Source organism: Macaca thibetana, chromosome 7 (assembly GCF_024542745.1).
Source record: "Macaca thibetana thibetana isolate TM-01 chromosome 7, ASM2454274v1, whole genome shotgun sequence".
Taxonomy (NCBI): domain Eukaryota; kingdom Metazoa; phylum Chordata; class Mammalia; order Primates; family Cercopithecidae; genus Macaca; species Macaca thibetana.
Window position 1 is genome coordinate 167,174,101 of NC_065584.1, and position 18,855 is coordinate 167,192,955.

The following is an 18,855-nucleotide window of genomic DNA, read 5'->3' on the forward strand; positions in this document are numbered from 1 at the left end:
TTCCAATAGAAGGGAATTTCCCTTCCAGTCTATGGAAAATCTGACACAGGAAACAGCCTCCCTGTCAGAGGGCAATGGTGATGGTCTCCAGACTGCTTGCAGCTCATCCTCCAGTAGGGGCTGGAGCCCAGGCCCTTCCCAGCGTCTCCTCCCCTCACCCACTGACTCCAGGGATGGCTGGGAAAAGGCATTATGCTGGTGTTGTCTATGCCTGTCCCCTGAGTAGAAGGATAGCTACCTCCGGACCTCAAGGCAAAAAATTCTCCAGGAGAGCCCTGGTTTTGTGGCTTCCTCAACCTAGCCTTCCTTACTGTCTCTGAAGCCTATCTATAAATGAGTATACAAAGCCAGCTCCTCTGTAAGAACAGGAACACTCTCACTTCTACTTGTGGACTGACAACATTTTGGTTGGTTTCTATTGAATTCAACAAACAGAGGCTAGGGTTTGGACACGGCATTGGACACAGTAAAAACGTAGTCTTACTATGCTGTCACAGAAGGGGACGGGGTTTCAATGACTGAGGTCTCATCATGAATTACACAATAAGGTAGATTATTTAGATGGTAGATTGGCTCTATCCCTTGGTCTGCCTCTTTGTGGCCACTTTCCTGCTCATTATTATCTCCCTCAAACATGGAGAAGGAAGAGAGACAATCTCTCAACTCGACATGTCACTTCCCCCACACTGGCACATCTGTCAGGGCCCAATAGACTGCAGAAAGAGCATCGTTTTCTCCAACTTTTTCTGGGTTATGCCTCTTTTCTCTATTAAATGCAAAATTTGCTGATCTAAGTCTAAGTATACATTTTATAGCACATCTGGCAGTTTGAATGATGTTATTTACAAATGCTATAAATTGAAGTGCTAGTTTTTCCTATGTTATCAAAGTTTTCAAATAAACCAATAGATGATATAACTCTCCTAAACTAACTCAGCTATTATAATCTGTTGAAATTAAATAGACAGTGAATTATCCAGCCACATTTTCCCCAAAGTCTAGGTCAACTAGATTTGACCAGCTCTGAAGATTTAAAGATAAAATGTCTACAGCTAGTATTAAAAATGACCTAGTTTATTAAGAAAACTCATTAAAGTATTTCAAAAACAAAGTCTGGTCTGATAATTTTATGCTATGAAAAGGAATCCTTCTTTTAAGTGGCTATAAAAATTATGCAATATCAAAAAATATAAAATCTATTTTTGTCTGAACTGCATTTGTTCCTTATATGAAGATCATCCTGAAGGAGGCAACTGAAATTTAGAAAAAATATTTATAACAAAGCCATAACCTCATGCACATTAGCTAAGTAAGGCTAAAAGGAAATAGCAAATAAAATTATAGAAATTTACCTTTTTTTTTTTAAAAAAGAAAAAGGTATACGGATAACTCCCATTAATACTGATTTAAATAGGAATGATAAAATTTATGAGTGGGTGTAAAAGCAGAAGATTTACAGGCTAACTGTTGAACATGATACTGTTTTGCTAGACAACACCATAAGATGGATGAGCTATAACAGTGACTTGGTTTAACTAAAAAGCAGCTGCTCTCTCAAGTATGTGGTCTCTCCAAACAATGTTAAATGCTGTGATTCACTGATTAAATATGAAATGTTTCCACTCTGAAATTCACACATGATGTTTATGTGGACGATGTACTCAGAATTATGACACTGTGATGACAGGCAGAGACAATGTGAGTCCCGGAGTGGCTGCTCAGTGCAGAGGAGACTGCCCACTGTGGGTCTGCACATCACCTCCCCACCACCAAGTGGGTAGCCCTGACCACACGTCTTACTGCTGGGGGTTATACACAGGGCAGTCATAAATCATCACTGCAATATTTATAACTTCTTGCCTTGAACCAGAACCAATTAAAAACACACTTGGAGAACATGTTCTCTAACATCCTCTTTAAAATATTTATATGGATCAACTTTATTGAAAGTGAATAAACAGAGATAATGTGGCAAAAAGAAATTTTCCCAATATTAAACCCTTGATGATACTTTTTAATTCACTATAAGGAAAAGAATCCACCAACAGTAGATAGTTACTTATTTTTGCTGAGTGTCCTCTGCTTTTCTGCATGCTCCACAATCTTTTCTTCCACATAGAGCCCCTTCCGCTTTCGTACCGCATTCATGTACTTCCGGGCCTGGTTCTCAGAGTCAGCCTTCTCCCCAAAGTGCAAGTACTCCTCCTCAGTAGTTGGCACCCAGAAGGGGTCACTGGGAATGATCTTGTAAAAGAAGATGACAGAATGTGCAAGGTTAGGCATTTTTAATTTCAAACCTTATTCACTGAGCTCCCCAATTCATATAGTCTTAGCTAATGAAAAAAAGTTAGGCAAAGAACAACTAAGCTTGCTAGGAATGGTAGTAAGTATGAAGAATTGGCCGGGTGTGGTGGCTTACACCTGTAGTCCTAGCACTTTGGGAGCCAAGGCAGGCGGATTGCCTGAGCTCAGAAGTTCGAGACCAGCCTGGGCAACAAGGTGAAACCCTGTCTCTACTAAAATAAAAAATAAAAAAAAAATTAGCTGGGTGGAGCGGCATGTGCCTATAGTACCAGCTACTTGGGAGGCTGTGGCAGAAGAATTGCTTGAACCCAGGAGGCGGAAGTTGCAGTGAGCCGAGATCGTGCCACTGCACTCCAGCCCGGGTGACAGAGTAAGGCTCCATCTTTAAAAAAAAAAAAAAAAGCATGAAAAATCATGGGAGGTGTGAACAAATGGAAGTAGAGTCAATAAAACTTGTAACATACATTATTATTCTTTGCTCATAATTCCAGTTCATAACACTAAGGAAGAAAACTATTAATTTTTAATAATATAATTTTAAAAAGCTTTCATTTTTGCTAGGATATATCTGAGTCTTAATATCTTTGCCATCAATATTTTGCCTTTGTCTTCAACCTCAACAAAGATCAACACATGTAACTAAACTCTTACTATTATTACATATATTTTTTTATTGAAGAGAGAGAGTTCTGCTCTGTTGCTCAGGCTGGAGTGCAGTGGTGCAATCATAGCTCACCGTAGCCTCAATCTCCTGGGCTCAACTGATCCTCCTCCCTTGGTGTACCAAGCAGCTAGGATTACAGGTGCATGCCACCATGCCCAGTGAATTTTTAATTTTTTTTCTGGAGGTGGTGGGTGCATGACATTGTGAATGGAAAAAATGCAGCAAAATGTTTACTTTAAAATGTTCAATTTTGGGGGAGGCTGAGGCAGGCAGATCACCTGAGGTCAGGAGTTTGAGACCAGCCTGACCAACATGGAGAAACCCCATCTCTACTAAAAATACAAAAAATTAGCCAGGCTTGGTGCATGCCTGTAATCCCAGATACTTGGGAGGCTGAGGCAGGAGAATCTCTTGAACCCAGCAGATGGAGGTTGCACTGCCTGGGCGACAAGAGTGAAACTCCGTCTCAAAAGAAAATAAAAAAAGTTCAATTTTAGGTTGTATTAATTTCACACCTCAGTATATTATTTTTAAAAAGACAGACTTAAAGAAATCTTCCTGAATACACAATATGGTACAGAGAGATGGAGATTAGAAAAAAAAAAGTCTGAAAGGAAAATCAAGAGCCATCAAGTATGTACAGGGTATATCTAACAGGAGTTCTAAAACCAAAAAACAGAGAACAGGATGAGAGTCTTCAGATGGAAAAACCTCACTGAGTCTGGACCAAGATAATAAAATAATCTACCCCTTGTGACAGTGTTGAAATGCTGGAAATCTGTGGGCACCTGCATCTCCTGAGGCTTGATTCTGACCCACTAGACACTATAGAATGGGAGGTGTGAGCCACAACTGTGCTTCTTGCTCTTGAACAAAGGTTGGAAATAAAGCAGCTGCCTGTGTCCTGGTGCTGAGGCAGGTACAGAGAAAATCAGAGAGAAAAGCCAGATCATCTAGAGAAGAACATGAATCAGACCAACGAGACGCTTTGCATCAGCAACAGCAGTTGCTGGTACACAATGAAGTCCTTCAGAGTGCTAAGGAGCCTCAGTGTGAGCCTACACGTCTTTATCTAGTTAAATAAACCATTATCAGTGAACCAAAAAAAGCCTCTGTTGGACAGACTTTAAAACATATCTCATGGACACTCAACAAAAGAACTAGAAATATCTTTTAGAAAAGAGTCCCTGAAGGAAAGGGCAGACAGTATGAAGTGAGAACAGCCAGGGGGGCACAGAGGCATTATCAGCGCTAGAGTAACAATTCTGGTGGGTGACAACAAGTCTACAGAAGCAGTGTCTTGAAGGGAACCCCATTAGAGGTTGGGCAACAAGGGGCAGAGAAGGAGACAAGGTCCAGGAATTGGGTGGGGGCGTGGGTAGGTAGAGTGGCAGACAAGGGCGAATGGATGGAATTTAGATGAGAAACTGCAGTAAGAAGGAGGAGTGGGGAGGAAGCTCGGTCCTGTGGACCTGGCCATCTGAGGGAGTTCTTCTGGGTCAGAGGGTGTGTGCTATAATTTTGTGGGCACAGCAGTTCCAGAGACTCAATTCTAATTCACTAGCCACTGGGCCTAGGATAGCAAGGCTCATTCCAGACCATTTACCAGCAGACAATGTCACCATGATACCAGCCAGGCTGAGTCAGTGTGGCCTCAGGGCCTGGGCAGGAGGAAGGGAGGGAAGGTGGTTGCTACTCAAAACAGCCTGACTGGTCAAAAGCCACCCACCCAGGGTGAAGGTAGGTAGCTATGTAGGGGGAGCATGAGGGAGCCTGTGGTGATGAAACAATTCTGTATCTTGATTACATAAAACTACATATGTGATACATTTTTATAGCACTACAGATGCACAAACTCCCATGAATATACAGAGCAGAAGAAAGGGAGCCTGCATCTTTGATGGTGTCCCTGAGCCATGGTACCAGCCCTAGTTGCTTAAACAATTACTATTCTGGCATTATGGTCCTTGCAGCTGAAAACACTCATAATCTATCAACTGATACAGGGTTGTTGTGAAGACTGAAGAAGATATATGAAAGTCATATGGTAAGGCACCTGGCACATCCTAGATTTGTCTGGCTCCAAAGCCTGCCCTTTGCCATGTTTGCAGACTGCCATGAAGACTGAGTTTATCCAAACATAAATTGCACAATGGTACTAGCTAAGTCAAGTGCATATATTATAACTGGTGAGACCTGAACAAGCGCTATGGGTGTATCAATGTCAATGTACTATAAGGGATGTTAACATTGGGGAAGGAGGGGTGAATGGCGCATAGGATCTCCCTGAACATATTTTTTGGTAAAAACATATGTTTGGTAATATATTTTTTGGTAATTTTTTCCTATGAAAAAAAACTATTGTAATTTTTTTAACACATTTTTTTTTAAGACACCCGGCCACAAGTTATAATTCTCTTTTGTCTGAAGGTAAAATTCTCAACATTTGTAAGAAACACAAACTATTTTCAGAATTGGTTATTCTGCTTTGCTGGTGGGAGGACAGGGTGAGAGGGGTGGGGTCTGTTCCTCATATGTGAGGAAACAGGCAGAGAGAATGCAATGAGTGAGAAGAACCAAGTGAGTCTGTGTGGAATCAAACCCAGAGAGTGAGGAGTAGGGGGCTGGCACTTCACTGAATCCAGGAGCAGGCACTGAGGCCAGAGTGAACGTGGTGTGAGGGTTAACTGCACTGGCTCTGGAGCCAGGCAGTTTCCCTTCAACGCCAGTTCTCTACTCGCTTAGCTGTGCGATCTTGGGCAACTTATTTCCAATCATTTATACCTGAGTTCTCCTATTTGTAAGGATGGAATGTTAAAAGTCCCAATAACATATGACTATATGAAGACATCTTCACTACTCTTGCATCTGTGTGGAGAGCCTAAAGCACCTGCCTCAACATGCCCAGCAAACTCTGAGGACAGGGGAGATGGAGTAACACTCGAGAGCTTGAGGCTGGTTTCGAATTTCCTTAGTGGAGCAAAGACAAAGCTACCCTTTTATGGTTGTCCAGCTTGTGCTCTACAGAAAGGCCCCTCCAGGCCACAGAGAGGGGCTTGATATCAAAATGAAGAAAAAGGTGCTTTTTTTTCTTCTTTTTTTTCCCTCACTTCCTCACCCAGAATTCAGCGGCCTAGAGTGAGAATGTATTTTTGCAACTCAACAGCCTGAAGGGGATGCCATTTTCGAATCATAAAAAGGCACCCAAGTGCAAAGTGTTGCCCTAGGCATTAAGGAAAAAGAAAGCCTAGAAGGAAAAAGCTCTGGGTGTTCCATTTCAATTTTTTGCCCAGTTTTCACTATGATTACTGCTGGCAGGTGGAAAATACATGTCCAAAATAAATTTGTTTGGTGGTATTGTAATCACTTCACCCGGTATGAACTTTAGCCCACCCCTCAGGGTAATCTCAGTAATAAGTGGCAAATCTTGAGGTTATGCTGACATATATGTACAACAGCACTGGTTGGTAATATTTTTTCTTTCTGTGTCTGTTATTAGCTCCTTTTCTTCCTTTTTCATAGAAGAGTAAAACATAGAAAGAGAAATTATGAGATTGCTGACTTCAAAGGTTTCCTCATGGAAAAATGCCTGTAATTTTATTTTCTCTATTTTTTGAAGCACTTTCTCTCAAAAGCTCTTGATTGTAAATTATATGGTGTGGTAGAATACAAATGAAAAGAAGTGCCTTGGAGTGAGAAGCCATATCTCAACAACTGTGTTATTTCTAAACCTAACTATGGGGGAAAAACCAAGACAGCCAAAAAATATCAGATCAATGACATTTAATTATAATGTAGTTTTTAAGATTTCAAAAATTTGAAGCTTTTGGGAACAGGACCATGACAGGTGGCAAGGACGTGGCAGAAGGATGGTACAAAACTGGGGCAAAACTTTTCTTGAGAATATTTTTCTCTCAAGTTATTAAAAGACTTATTTTTAATAACAAGATGTAGCTAAGCCAGAAAGTAATATTTTTTAAAAGTATTAAATGTGTAAGATCAATTTTAAGATTTTTTTTTTTTTTTAATTTCTGAAGGATAAAGGAGACGGACAACCATCAAGGCTTTCAGGTAACAAAAACTGCCTATTTGGTAAAATCTTGCTGTTTTTATACTAGTTGTTCCTAAATATCCGTTCTCTACCTTTCTTTGGTAATAGATACTTCAGGTAGGCTTATAGCCACCTAGATTCAGAAGGTGGAGGCATACTTTTCCTATAAGGAGCTAGACAGTAAATATCTTAGACTTTGCAGGCCGTATATTATTTCTATCACAGCTACTTTACTCTGCTTAAAAGCAGCCATAGAAAATACATACATGATTGGGTACAGCTGTATTCTAACAAATTTTATTTATCAAAACAGACAACAGGCCATAGACCTAAAGACTACATTTCCCAGCCTCCTTCTTGTGTGGGGCCTTGTTAGATGTGGTCAGATGACTGGTTTTGGGCATTGGGATGAGGGTGAAGTAATGTGTGCAAGATTCAGTTTGTGTCCTTAAAGGGAAGGAGTATATCTTACTCTTCCTCATCCCTATTCTTATTGGCTGGAATGCAGATGTGACGGGGGAGGTAGAACAGCCACTGTGGACAATCAATGGGAGCCAAGTGTTGAGAAAGGCAGCAAGCCAGAATGGGCCTGGGCTCCTACCACAGTGAGGCACATGTCAGCCCTAGCTGCCTCCCTAGATTCAAAAGAGAAATAATCTCTGCCTTATTTGAGCCACTATATTTTGGGATCCCTTTATTAGAGCAGTCTTACCTGCTTCCTAATATATCGGACAACTAAGAAATGAAGGGAATTTCATACATTTTTCTAAAAAAATATGCTTTATAAAAATTACTTTTGAGGATAAGACTGACTATAAAATGATGAGATTTTAAAACAAAAAAGAATCTACAAATTCAAATGGATCATTCTTCTAATAATGATGCCGTTACAACAGCTTTGAATGCCTATTCAGGATCTGCATTTACAGACAATCCCAGTGATTACTTAACCTATATCCTCTTTGTTCTGATCAAACATACTATAACCCAGTTTTATGCACAAGTGTTAATCAAGGCCATCTTCATGAGATGGACTTCTCATCTCTGAGATATTCAGAAGCACGACTTGTGAATTCTGAGGGCAGTTTGCAGCAATGGTAATGCCAATGAAGAAAGCATTCTTCCTCTCAAGGTCATTAGGTTGAAGTGGACTGAATCTCTCTGATTCTAAATATCATCTAGCTGTATTGCTCTGCAATCACACATCTGGTCACTAAAACCTGTGGTAGAGGATGTTTTAATGATGTTTTCATTAGAGCCATCAGTAATATATTTACACTACAGACATAGTTCCTATTTTTCAGGCACTGCCTTTTAAAACTCATCCCTTATATTTCTCACTTGGTTTGTGTTCTTATATAAAAGCTGAATGCCGAAAACCAAAACCAAAACCAAAACCAAAACTAAAAAGTTAGAATTTTTGATAAATGAGAAATTACTACCCACAAGCACACGAATTAATAAACAAATGTTTATCCCAGCACTTTGGGAGGCCGAGGTGGGTGGATCATGAGGTCAGGAGATCGAGACCATCCTGGCTAACACGGTGAAACCTCATCTCTACTAAAAAATACAAAAAAATTAGCCGGGCATGGTGGCAGGTGCCTGTAGTCCCAGCTACTCGGGAGGCTGAGGCAGGAGAATGGCGTAAACCCAAGAGGCGGAGCTTGCAGTGAGCCGAGATCTGGCCACTGCACTCCAGCCTGGGCGACACAGCGAGACTCCGCCTCAAAAAAAAAAAAAAAAAAAAAAAAACACACACAAATGTTTGGTGGGTACTGTTTTCTACATAATGAAATTCAGCAATATCTCATCAGATATGATAAGCCAGCAATGCCATCAAAACACCATTAAGTTTTCAGACAAACATGCAAAAGTCAAGAAAAGATTCATAGTAAATTACTGTTAAAACCTAGAGCTTGTACTGACCAAAACAATGTAACCTAAATCACAGTATTAACCTTGGTTCTGCCAAACATTAAGAATGTGACTTTTTTTTTTTTTTTTTAAAGAGGAAAAGCAGACACAATGGAGTGCTCCGGACTAGCAACTTCACTTGCATCAATTTAGATGATATGAACTTGCTGAATTAAAATCAAATTTGCCCTGTCCAAAGGCAATTTTTCTAAAGTGCCACCCTTCTTTACTTCACTGAATCACTTGATTATAAATTTCGTTTTAAAAAGAAAGTTCTCCCTCAATTATTCTCATTTTCCATTCTCTTCTAAACTTAAACTCTTCTTAAAGTGTTCTGGAAAAACGGACCCATCAGGCTAAAGAAAGTGAGAAAGATAACAGCTTAGCATTGAAGCTAAATCATGAGTTTTGCTGAAATAGAGTTTAAGAAAAAAAACCACGGATTATCTGTGTGAAGCCCCGTGCAATGAATGCCACACTGCTGAGAGCAAGCCAAAAGGAATGTGGTATAGACTCAGAGAATGATCCACAAGGAAATAATCTTCGCATCAGCAAGGGCTGGTCAGCCACAATGTCAGGCACTAGGTTAGATATTTGACCTAGGGCTGAGGAAAACTCAGGGAGGTTCCATGATTTGTCCAAATAAGTAGAAGAATATTTGAAACCAGGACTTTCTGACTCCAAAGTCAACGCTACTTCCATTACCTTACAAGCCTCCATGGTAAAAGGGAATAATGTGAAGTCATTTCAATTCTCTGTAAATAACAACAAAAACTGCTTTCTTAAAACAATCTTTCTACTTACATCCTTGAGTTTACAATTTGATTCCTGACCTTAGGCTTTTTCTTGAAAAGTAAATTGTTTTTTGCACATGCCCTGCAGTTTGCTTTTACCAGCCTTTTCTCATGCGGCACTTTCTAATTGAATGTCCTTCTTCTTAGCCAGTTAACGTCTACTTTACGGATATGTTCAGGATGGCTGGTCTGACCTTACCTTTACCTCTTGTTATTATTTTTTCTCTAACTTACAACAGTGTGTTCACAATCTTTCCTTTTCTCCCCAGCAATGTGGATCTGTTAAGTTTTCCTTTCTGATTACAGATAAGGTTTGCCTTTTCATCTACCTTTACCTACACTGACAATGAAGGGTTCTGAGTAGCCATTTCATTCCATTCTCATTCCACAACACCTGAAAGCCATGGAAACCTTGAATCTCCATAATGGGGACTGAAGAATACACAATACATAATAATTTAAAGCTACCCCTTGCAAGAAGTATAACTATTCCCCTCTAAATGCTGGAAATATTTTTTTTTTCCCTAGAAGAAAATATTCTTAAAATTTCACATTCAAAAGGCCTGTGATTTTCTTCCAAAAATCTAAAATATATATTTGGATAAAAAAGGATTAAATTTTCAGCATCTTAAATTTTATATTGAATAAAAAGAAATGAGAGTGAGTGTGAGTGTATATATGTGTGTGTGTGTTTATTAAAAACCACAGATGATCTCAGGCTCATTCAATCTGGATGAAAAACGCATTTGCTTTCTCCTGTCCATTTGACTGAGCCATAGGAACGCCAAATGGCATGATCTGTGTTGTTTGCTACTCTTGGCCTTTTCCGTAGGGAATGGATCCATAGATGAGAAGGAAAGGAATGAATGGGAACTTGGATTTTTACCTCCCAATGGCTGAATACCAGTTGCGGGCTGGCCAGGCCACTTGTCCTCTTCCTGATTTCATCAGCAAAACCAAAGCTTTCAGCAACAGGCAGCACAGCCTTGATGATGAACATGTCTGTTCCTTCTTTCATTTCTTCTTGAAGTACTCGACCTTCTCTCTTTGACAAGACAGCATAGACTCGACCTGTAAAACCATAAATATTTTTAAATCATGGATCAATCATATGGCTTGAGCCACACCAAGACATGATTACCCATATACTCTGTAACAATCCACTAATGATTAAATTCGTTCTCAATAATTTTGGTTTACAAAAGTAACGAACACTTTTTAAGTGTTTATTTAAAAAGCATGAGATTTTTAGAAAAATTAGAAACAAAAAATAACAAAAATTAAATCACCCCAAACTGCACTGCTGCTCATAGACAAACTCCACAAAACAGCATGAGAAGAGGGAGATTTGTAAAAGGACCTTTCAATGTGGTTTCACCTATGAGCTATCTTTGGGTCTGAAATCCAATGATATGAGTGTGACTGGGCTTTGTTAAAGTTTATTAAATATTAAAATATTTTAATAATTATAAGACCTTATTGACATGCCAATGATAATTAAGATGGCATAGGCTATTTGGGCTTAGTAGGGAAGCAACTGGCATTTTTATACCAAAAATTAAAACCACACACATAAATATTTGCTCATAGTTTTCTTAAACTGGTAATATTTAAGTGGCACGAGTATTAAGTGTTTTATTCCCCTGAAAACTGATAGAATTCCACTAGCAAATTCTCTTGGATGACTCTTTTAATTCGTCTTTAGGCACAATTCTGCCTCATACTCAGGAGGGAAACACCTTCCCCTCTGACTGGTGTTCTGTATGAGTGTCTCTGGGAATGCAATATATTCTTTCAACTAGTAAGGAGAAGAGACCCTGCAAAGAATAGAGATACATTGAAAATCAAAGACAATCATGTAAGTAGCAGATACTCTCACTAAAGCCTCCTCTTTCACCTGCTGCCTAAAAAATAATTTTAGTTACATAAGTGATCTATTGCATATATTATCCTTAAACATTTACAACACTGCTGTTAAGCAGAGCTAAAGTATCCTTTGACCACCATTGAGTCCTGGACCCTACTCTCCTAACTGCCAAGGTGATGAGTCTGGAGTGTCCACGACCCACTCACCTTTATTTATTTATTTTTTGAACTAGAAACTGAGGAACAAAGCCAAACTGTCTGACTCCCAAACTTTTCTCTCTGATTCAGATTTCCCCCTAGTGGCGGTTATTAGGAAGGGTAATAGGAAACAAATGGCAGAAAATCTATTGTGTCACAAGGCCCCAAGGAAAAAAAAACTAAACTAAAATCTCTGATGAGCCTTCACCATGTTTAGGTTTAGCTTAAAAACAAACAACTTAACACTCCATTCGTAATGAAAGGCACCCCCTTTCCTCTTGTCTACTTCCCCAGCTAGCTACTACATTTTCTCCTTCCTTGCTTCCTTACATCTCTTAAACAGGTAGCTTCTCATTTCTTCACTATGTGCTCTTTCTTTAACGTCTAGGCTCTCCTGTGCTCCAGGAACCTGCTTCCTTGAAATTTCACAATAATTTTCATATTCCTAACCTAAATGCTTTTTTTTCTCAATTTTCATTCTCTGTGATTTCTCTGTAGGAGGTACTAATCAGAAGCCACTGACTAGTATCTCCTCTGTCAACTGTCTCCAATCTTAGTATTATTCTCCTTACACTCCTGCCCTTCTGACCATCATTCTCTTTATTTCAGTATCCTGAACTTCTTCTTATGGATATTCTTTGAAGCTTCATACTCTTTGAACAAACTCTCTACTCAGCAAGCCAACTAATTTATAATTTGTGTGGTTTAAACTAATTTTATGCCTGGGACTCCTAAGACCATCTTATCTAAGCCAGGCCTCTCCTTGGATCTACAATACCACTTTACAATGGATGCCAGGGCATCTCTGCTGTGAGAGCCAACTTCCTTTTAAAATTAACACATCTAAGAATATATTATCCACTTCAAAAGGCAACTCCACTCTCCCCATTCTAACTATTCCCCCGTCATTCATACCAGAAACCTCATAGTTACAGAATCACACAACAGTGGGATAGAAGGAAACTTGAGGGTTAAGAAGTTCTACCAAAGTAGCTGTTTAAGCTCTCCTTGTATACTCTAAAACTCACTTCCTCCCAGGGCAGCCCATTCCATCTTTGGATAACCATAACAGCTAGAGAATTCTTGAGTCCCAAATATGTTCCCCTGAAGTTTCTGACCATCAGTCCTAGTTTTTATCACATGTGACAAGTTTAATCCCTCTCCCACAAATTACCCTGTAAGCTACTCAAAGACAGCTATCTTGTCTTCACTTTTCCAGGCCAATCTTGCAGTGACTAGACCTGTATTTCCTGTTTTATCGTGGCCTACTTGAACTACTTGAACTACTATGATTTATTTACATCCCTCTTGGTATTTGGTACCTGGAAATGAAAACAATACTTCAAGTACAGTCTGAAAAGCTCCCAAAACAGCAGAATAATTATTATTTTCATTAGTGATCCCTTTTAGTTATATATTATTTGAGATATATAGAAAAAAAATCTTACCATAACACCTAACATGTGTGAACTAGTAATCTTTACTCCCCTATCTCATTTGAAGAAATGTTTTAACAGTCAGGAGCAGTGGCTCACACCTGTAATCCCAGCACTCTGGGAGGTTGAGGTGGGAGGATCACTTGAGGTCAGGAGTTCAAGACTAGCCTGACCAATATCGCCACTAAAACTACAGAAATTAGTTCAAAAGGCAACTCCACTCTCCCCATTCCAACTATTTCTCAACTACTGAGCACGGTGGTGCATGCCTGTAATCCCCGCTACTCCAGAGCCTGAGGCAGGAGAATCGCTTGGAGGAGAACTTGGGAGGTGGAGATTGCAGTGAGCTGAGATCGTGCCATCGCACTCCAACCTGGGAAACAGAGCGAGACTTGGTCTCCAAAAACAAAAAAAGGAAGTTTGAAGGTAGTCTGCGGAAGTCAATACACAACAATAAAACAACAGGGGTAAAAAAGAATGAGGAAAGTGGGGCCAACAGACCATGAATAAGGGACCAGTGGGGACAAGCTGCCTGACTGCTGCTGCATGGGTCATGCCAGCAGGCTTAGATCAATAATTGTAATTGAAGCTGAATGTAGTTAACATGTAATTTTGATCCATTCAATTTTAATTCCATGAAAACTATATCTTGATACTGGGGCACACTGGAAAATACTATAATAAAACCTTCCAAATACACTTGGCTCTCATGATAGGTGTGTCCAATGCTTAGGATGCATTCAAAGACCCTAAATGTGCCACTGTTATCACTAAGAAATTAACATAGCCATATCAATAAGAATTTCTGATCATGTGGCCCTTGACTGCAAATACTTTCAGACCCTTTCCATTGGATATTTGTTCCATCATGATCACTCGTTAGTTCAGTCACTTAAATAAAGATCAGAGTTGGTTGAGTACAGCGGTTCATCACTGTAATACTAGCACTTTGGGAGGCAGAGGCGGGAGGTACAATTGAGACCAGGAGTTTGAGACCTGCCTAGGTAACAAAACAAGACCCTGTCCCTACAAAAAATTTAAAAATTAGCCAGGTGTAGTGGTGTGCATCTGTACTAAGGCACTAAGTAGCTAGTACCTTAGTAGCTATGGGACTAAGGCAGGAGAATCATCTGAGCCCAGGAGTTGGAGGCTGCAGTGGGCTATGATTGTGCCACTGTACTCCAGGCTGGGTGACGAGGCAGGACCCCATGGGAGGGAGGGATGGAGGCAGGAAGGAAGCGAAAGAGGGAGGTAGCAGAGTACCCTACTATATGAAAGGAACCAGGGAAGAGGAATTCATCAAGGAAAAAAACAGCAACAAAAAGCTTAATCAATTGAAACAGTTCTGATCAGGGCTCAACTATTAATGACTACACTATAAATATCTCAGCCTGTATTCAAGGCAGTAACCCACCCCTTCAGCTTCTCTAACTGCCAGACCCTAGAGTACACAGGGTACAGCCTCTGTGCTCCAAGCCAAGGTATATCACTCACTGTCCACAGTACACATTTGAGGTTTTGCCAACTCTGAGCTCATAGTTTCTTCAACCTAGAATACTCTTAGTCCAACGCTATATTCAAATCCTTTTCATCATTCAAGGCCCATTCAAAAATAACTAGTTCCATGAAGTCTTCTCTGATACCCAAGCTCAAAAAAATCTCTTTACCATTTGGGAACATTCTTCTTGTATGGCTTTATGGATTCTCATATATACATTTTCTTCTTCCATAATATTAAGATTAACCTGTAGATTGTATAATCTTGAAAGCTGGAAGTTTGGCAATTAAAGGTATGTTGTTTTTTTCAGAATTTAGGAAAGGGAGTAGCTGTTCACAGTAATGTTTTCTTTAACAGTAAACAATCAGAAAACAATGCAAATTTCCAATTTCAGAATGATAGTTAAGTAAACTATATCACATCCAATTGATAAGATCACATGCAGAGGTTAAAATGAAAATTACAAATTCTAAGTAGCCAAATGAAAGCATGCCTATAAAATAAATAAACCTAAAAAGCAAAATATTAAATCATTTCTATCATAAGGTTACAGATATGCAAAATGTACTATTACGGACAAGCGCTGTAAAAGGAAATGGGAAATAAAGTTGGATTCCAAGAAAAAAGAGCTTTCTTTCACCTCGTGATTTGTTATTGTTGGTAACACTTCTGCAATAACTTTAATTAAAAACACACACACAAATAAATTGGTAGGTACTTATTCTTATACACCAGGTCACACTAACCTCTTCCTTTTGTCACAGAGCTATGACTTCTGAATCAGACCAACATGGTTGACAGGATACAGATGGGCTTCAATCAAATAGGAGATAAAGCATGCTCAGACACAGTGGGGAATGTAGGCCGGTTGCTACTACATAGATAGATCAGCTACAAGTTTATAGATAATTGATGTTAACAGGTCAAACCCACTCTGGAAAGTGGTCCTTAGTGAGTCTGCTAGCAACTCTGTGTTCTATTATAATCAGTGACTTAAAAAAGAAGGCACAATGATCAAACCCAAAGTGGACATGAAGTTGGCAGGTAACAAATACTGTGACACAGTCAAGATAACTGGGCAAGGACCCCAATTTTTTTATTTTTTAGACAGAGGGTCTTGCTATGTTCCCCTGGCTAGATTTGAATTCCTGGGCTCAAGCGATCTCCTGCCTCGGCCGTGCAGCTGGGACTATAGGCATACACTAGCAATGCCTGGCTAGGACCCGAAATGAAAATTGTGTTAAACCAATCAAGTGTCCAGGATTTGACAGGTCAAGCTGCTGGAGACCAGCCTGGGCAACATCGTGAGACTCCATCTCCACAAACATTAAAAAGTTAGCAGGGCATGGTGGAATGCCTGTGGTTCCTGGAGGCTGAGGTGGGAGGAGCGCTTTGAGCCTGGGAGGTTGAGGCTGCGGCAGTGACCCATGTTTGTGCCACTGTTCTTTCTAGCCTGGGTGACAGAGTGAGCCCCTGTCTCCAAAACAAAACAAAAAAAAAAAAAAAAAAAGGAAGGTCATGCTGAACAGCAGTTCCTATAAAACCAACTAGAAATGAGTTTACTTTAGGCTTAATAGTAGTCTTCAATGTGCTATGGTATAAAGAAAGTCAACTTAATACTAAGTTGCTGAATCAAAATTATTCCATCAATCAAAGCCCATTTCCAGAGACCTACTGTTTCAAATTTTGCTAATCCCAATTTCTCTTAAAGCTTCCCTAGAAAACCATGTTTGTGCACTAAATTCAACTGTATTTTACTTTCCAATTATTTTATATAATTAAGCTTTGTCACCTTATCTCTCAAAGCAGGAATCATGTTTAACACAGTATTGGCACATGCAGCTCATTAAATCTTTGTTGAATTGAATTACAAAATGCTGAGGAAATGTAAAAAGAGCCCTAAGTATAGAATAAGAAAAGGTTTAAGGCCAGGCGGGTGGCTCATGCCTATAATCCCAGCACTTTGGGAAGCCGAGGAAGGAGGATCATGAGGTCAGGAGACGGAGACCATCCTGGCCAACATGGTGAAACCTTGTCTCTACCAAAAATACAAAAATTAGCTGGGTGTGGTGGTGTGCATCTGTTGTCCCAGCTACTCCGGAGGTTAAGGCAGGAGAATCGCTTGAAGCCGGGAGGCAGAGGCTGCGGCGAGCCGGGATTGCGCCACTGTACTCCAGCTGGGTGACAAGAGTGAGACCCCATCTCAAAAAAGGTGGGGCGGTGGGGGGAAGGAAACAGCGAGGCCGGGCACAGTGGCTCACGCCTGTAATATCAGCACTTTGGGAGGCTGAGGCGGGTGGATCACTTGAAGTCAGGAGTTTGAGACCAGCCTGACCAATACGGAGAAACACCATCTCTACTAAAAATATAAAATTAGCCAGGCGTGCTGGCACATGCCTGTAATCCCGGCTACTAGGGAGGGTGAGGCAGGAGAATAGCTTGAACCCGTAAGGTGGAGGTTGCGGTAAGCCGAGATCACACCGTTACACTCCAGCCTGGGCAACAAGAGCGAAACTCTGTCTCACAAAAAAAAAAAAAAAAAAAAAAAAAAAAAAAAAAGTGAACAGTGACACTTATTAAGAATGTTTCTGATAAATTAAAGTACATGTGTTCCAACAATATTGGCATTTATTCCTATGTGTAAAAATAAAAGATTAAAAATATCTCATATATTCCATAAATATACCTACTACATACCCATAAAAATTAAAATTATTCAAAAATAAAAATTTAATAAAAGGAAGAACTACAATAATCATAGCTGTAATTAAAACTCTTAACTAGGCTGGGTATGGTGGCTCATGCCTGTAATCCCAGCACTTCAGGAGGCCGAGCTGGGTGGATCACTTGAGGTCAAGAGTTTGAGACCAGCCTGGTCAACATGGTGAAACCCCATCTCCACTAAAAATACAAAAAATTAGCCAGGCATGGTGGCGGGTGCCTGTAATCCCAGCTACTTGGGAGGCTGAGCCAGGAGAATTGCTTGAACCCCAGTGGGGTGGAGGTTGCAGTGAGCCGAGATCGTGCCATTGCTCTCCAGCCTGGGCAATAAGAGCGAAACTACATCTCAAAAAAAAAACAAAAAAACCCAAAAAACTCTTAACTAGTACTGTCTAACAAAAAGAAGTATTTTAAAAATGTGAGGTTATTACCAAAGATTTTAAAAAAATGAAGAGCAAAAAAAAAAAAAAAGACTAACAGATTAGAAGGAAAAAATACAAAAAGAATTCAATGACAAGCAGGTAAAAGCTCAGCAATAATCAAGTTAATTACAGGGAAATTTCGTGGGTAAAAAATGATAATAAACTGCATCTTTAGAAAAGTGGATTTTAGAAGTATAGAAGGGCATTTTCCTGAAATTATTTCCCCAGATAAAATGATTTTGAGATTTTCCTACAAAATGTCCCATTTTGACCATATGCAAGTCTATCCATTTATAGAAGGATTTCTTGTTTTAACAATCTATATAGAAAAAACTAAGTTTTAAAAAAAGACTAAGGAAATTCATTTTGCTAAATAAAAAAGACCTGAAATCAACTTGTGCCGATTCTTGGAGAATCAAAACAACAGTCAGCAAAGTCTAAAGTCTTCTCAGAAGATCTCTAAATATCCAGACAGGAAGCAAAAGGCCTTAGGAACACAGAAGTTCTTTTCATTTCTTTCCAATTGAAGGTGTTGATTTAGAAAGAAAAAGGAAAACACAAGTGAACAGCTGACTGCATTGATAGACCCTGGACACTAGAAATTGGTTATCAATATAAAAGAGCCCCTCAAAAACAAAAAGAAAACAGGCCTCAGAGGAGATTCTCCAGTCTAAGCAAGAGGACTTCAAATCAATTTGAGAGAGAGGAAAAAAAAAAAAAAAAAAAAAAAAGCCAGACTGTCTCCAAATGTAAGGCAGTGGATGTGGTAGTTGGTTGGTCTCAGGGGCAAAGTATTAAGAAAGTTGACCAGTGATAATGGTACAGTGATTGCATACCAACCCACATGCACACAGTTGCCACACAGAAGGTAAATAAATGGGGCTTCTTAGAGGGCAGTGAGGCCCAATACAGTGACATTTGTACCTGGGTAAGGCAAGTCAAAATGATCCTTTGCTCCAGAGAGAGAGGGTTAAAATACATATT

At 39.7% G+C, this 18,855-nt stretch overlaps 1 protein-coding gene across 2 annotated transcripts in view; it reads right to left on the minus strand.

The window, feature by feature from the left end:
• Nucleotides 1-1,915: 1,915 nt before the first annotated feature.
• Nucleotides 1,916-18,855, minus strand: part of EFL1 (elongation factor like GTPase 1) — a 129,779-nt gene continuing 112,839 nt past the window's right edge. The window contains exons 19-20 of one of the 2 annotated variants that reach the window (XM_050799696.1): nt 10,617-10,801; nt 1,916-2,244 (exon numbers count right to left, since the gene is read on the minus strand). In XM_050799696.1, coding sequence (XP_050655653.1) covers nt 2,056-2,244; nt 10,617-10,801 — 374 coding nt within the window. In that variant the 3' untranslated portion in view covers nt 1,916-2,055. Of the gene's footprint in view, nt 2,245-10,616; nt 10,802-18,855 lie in introns of those variants that run through there. The other variant, XM_050799697.1, reaches the window with a different exon arrangement.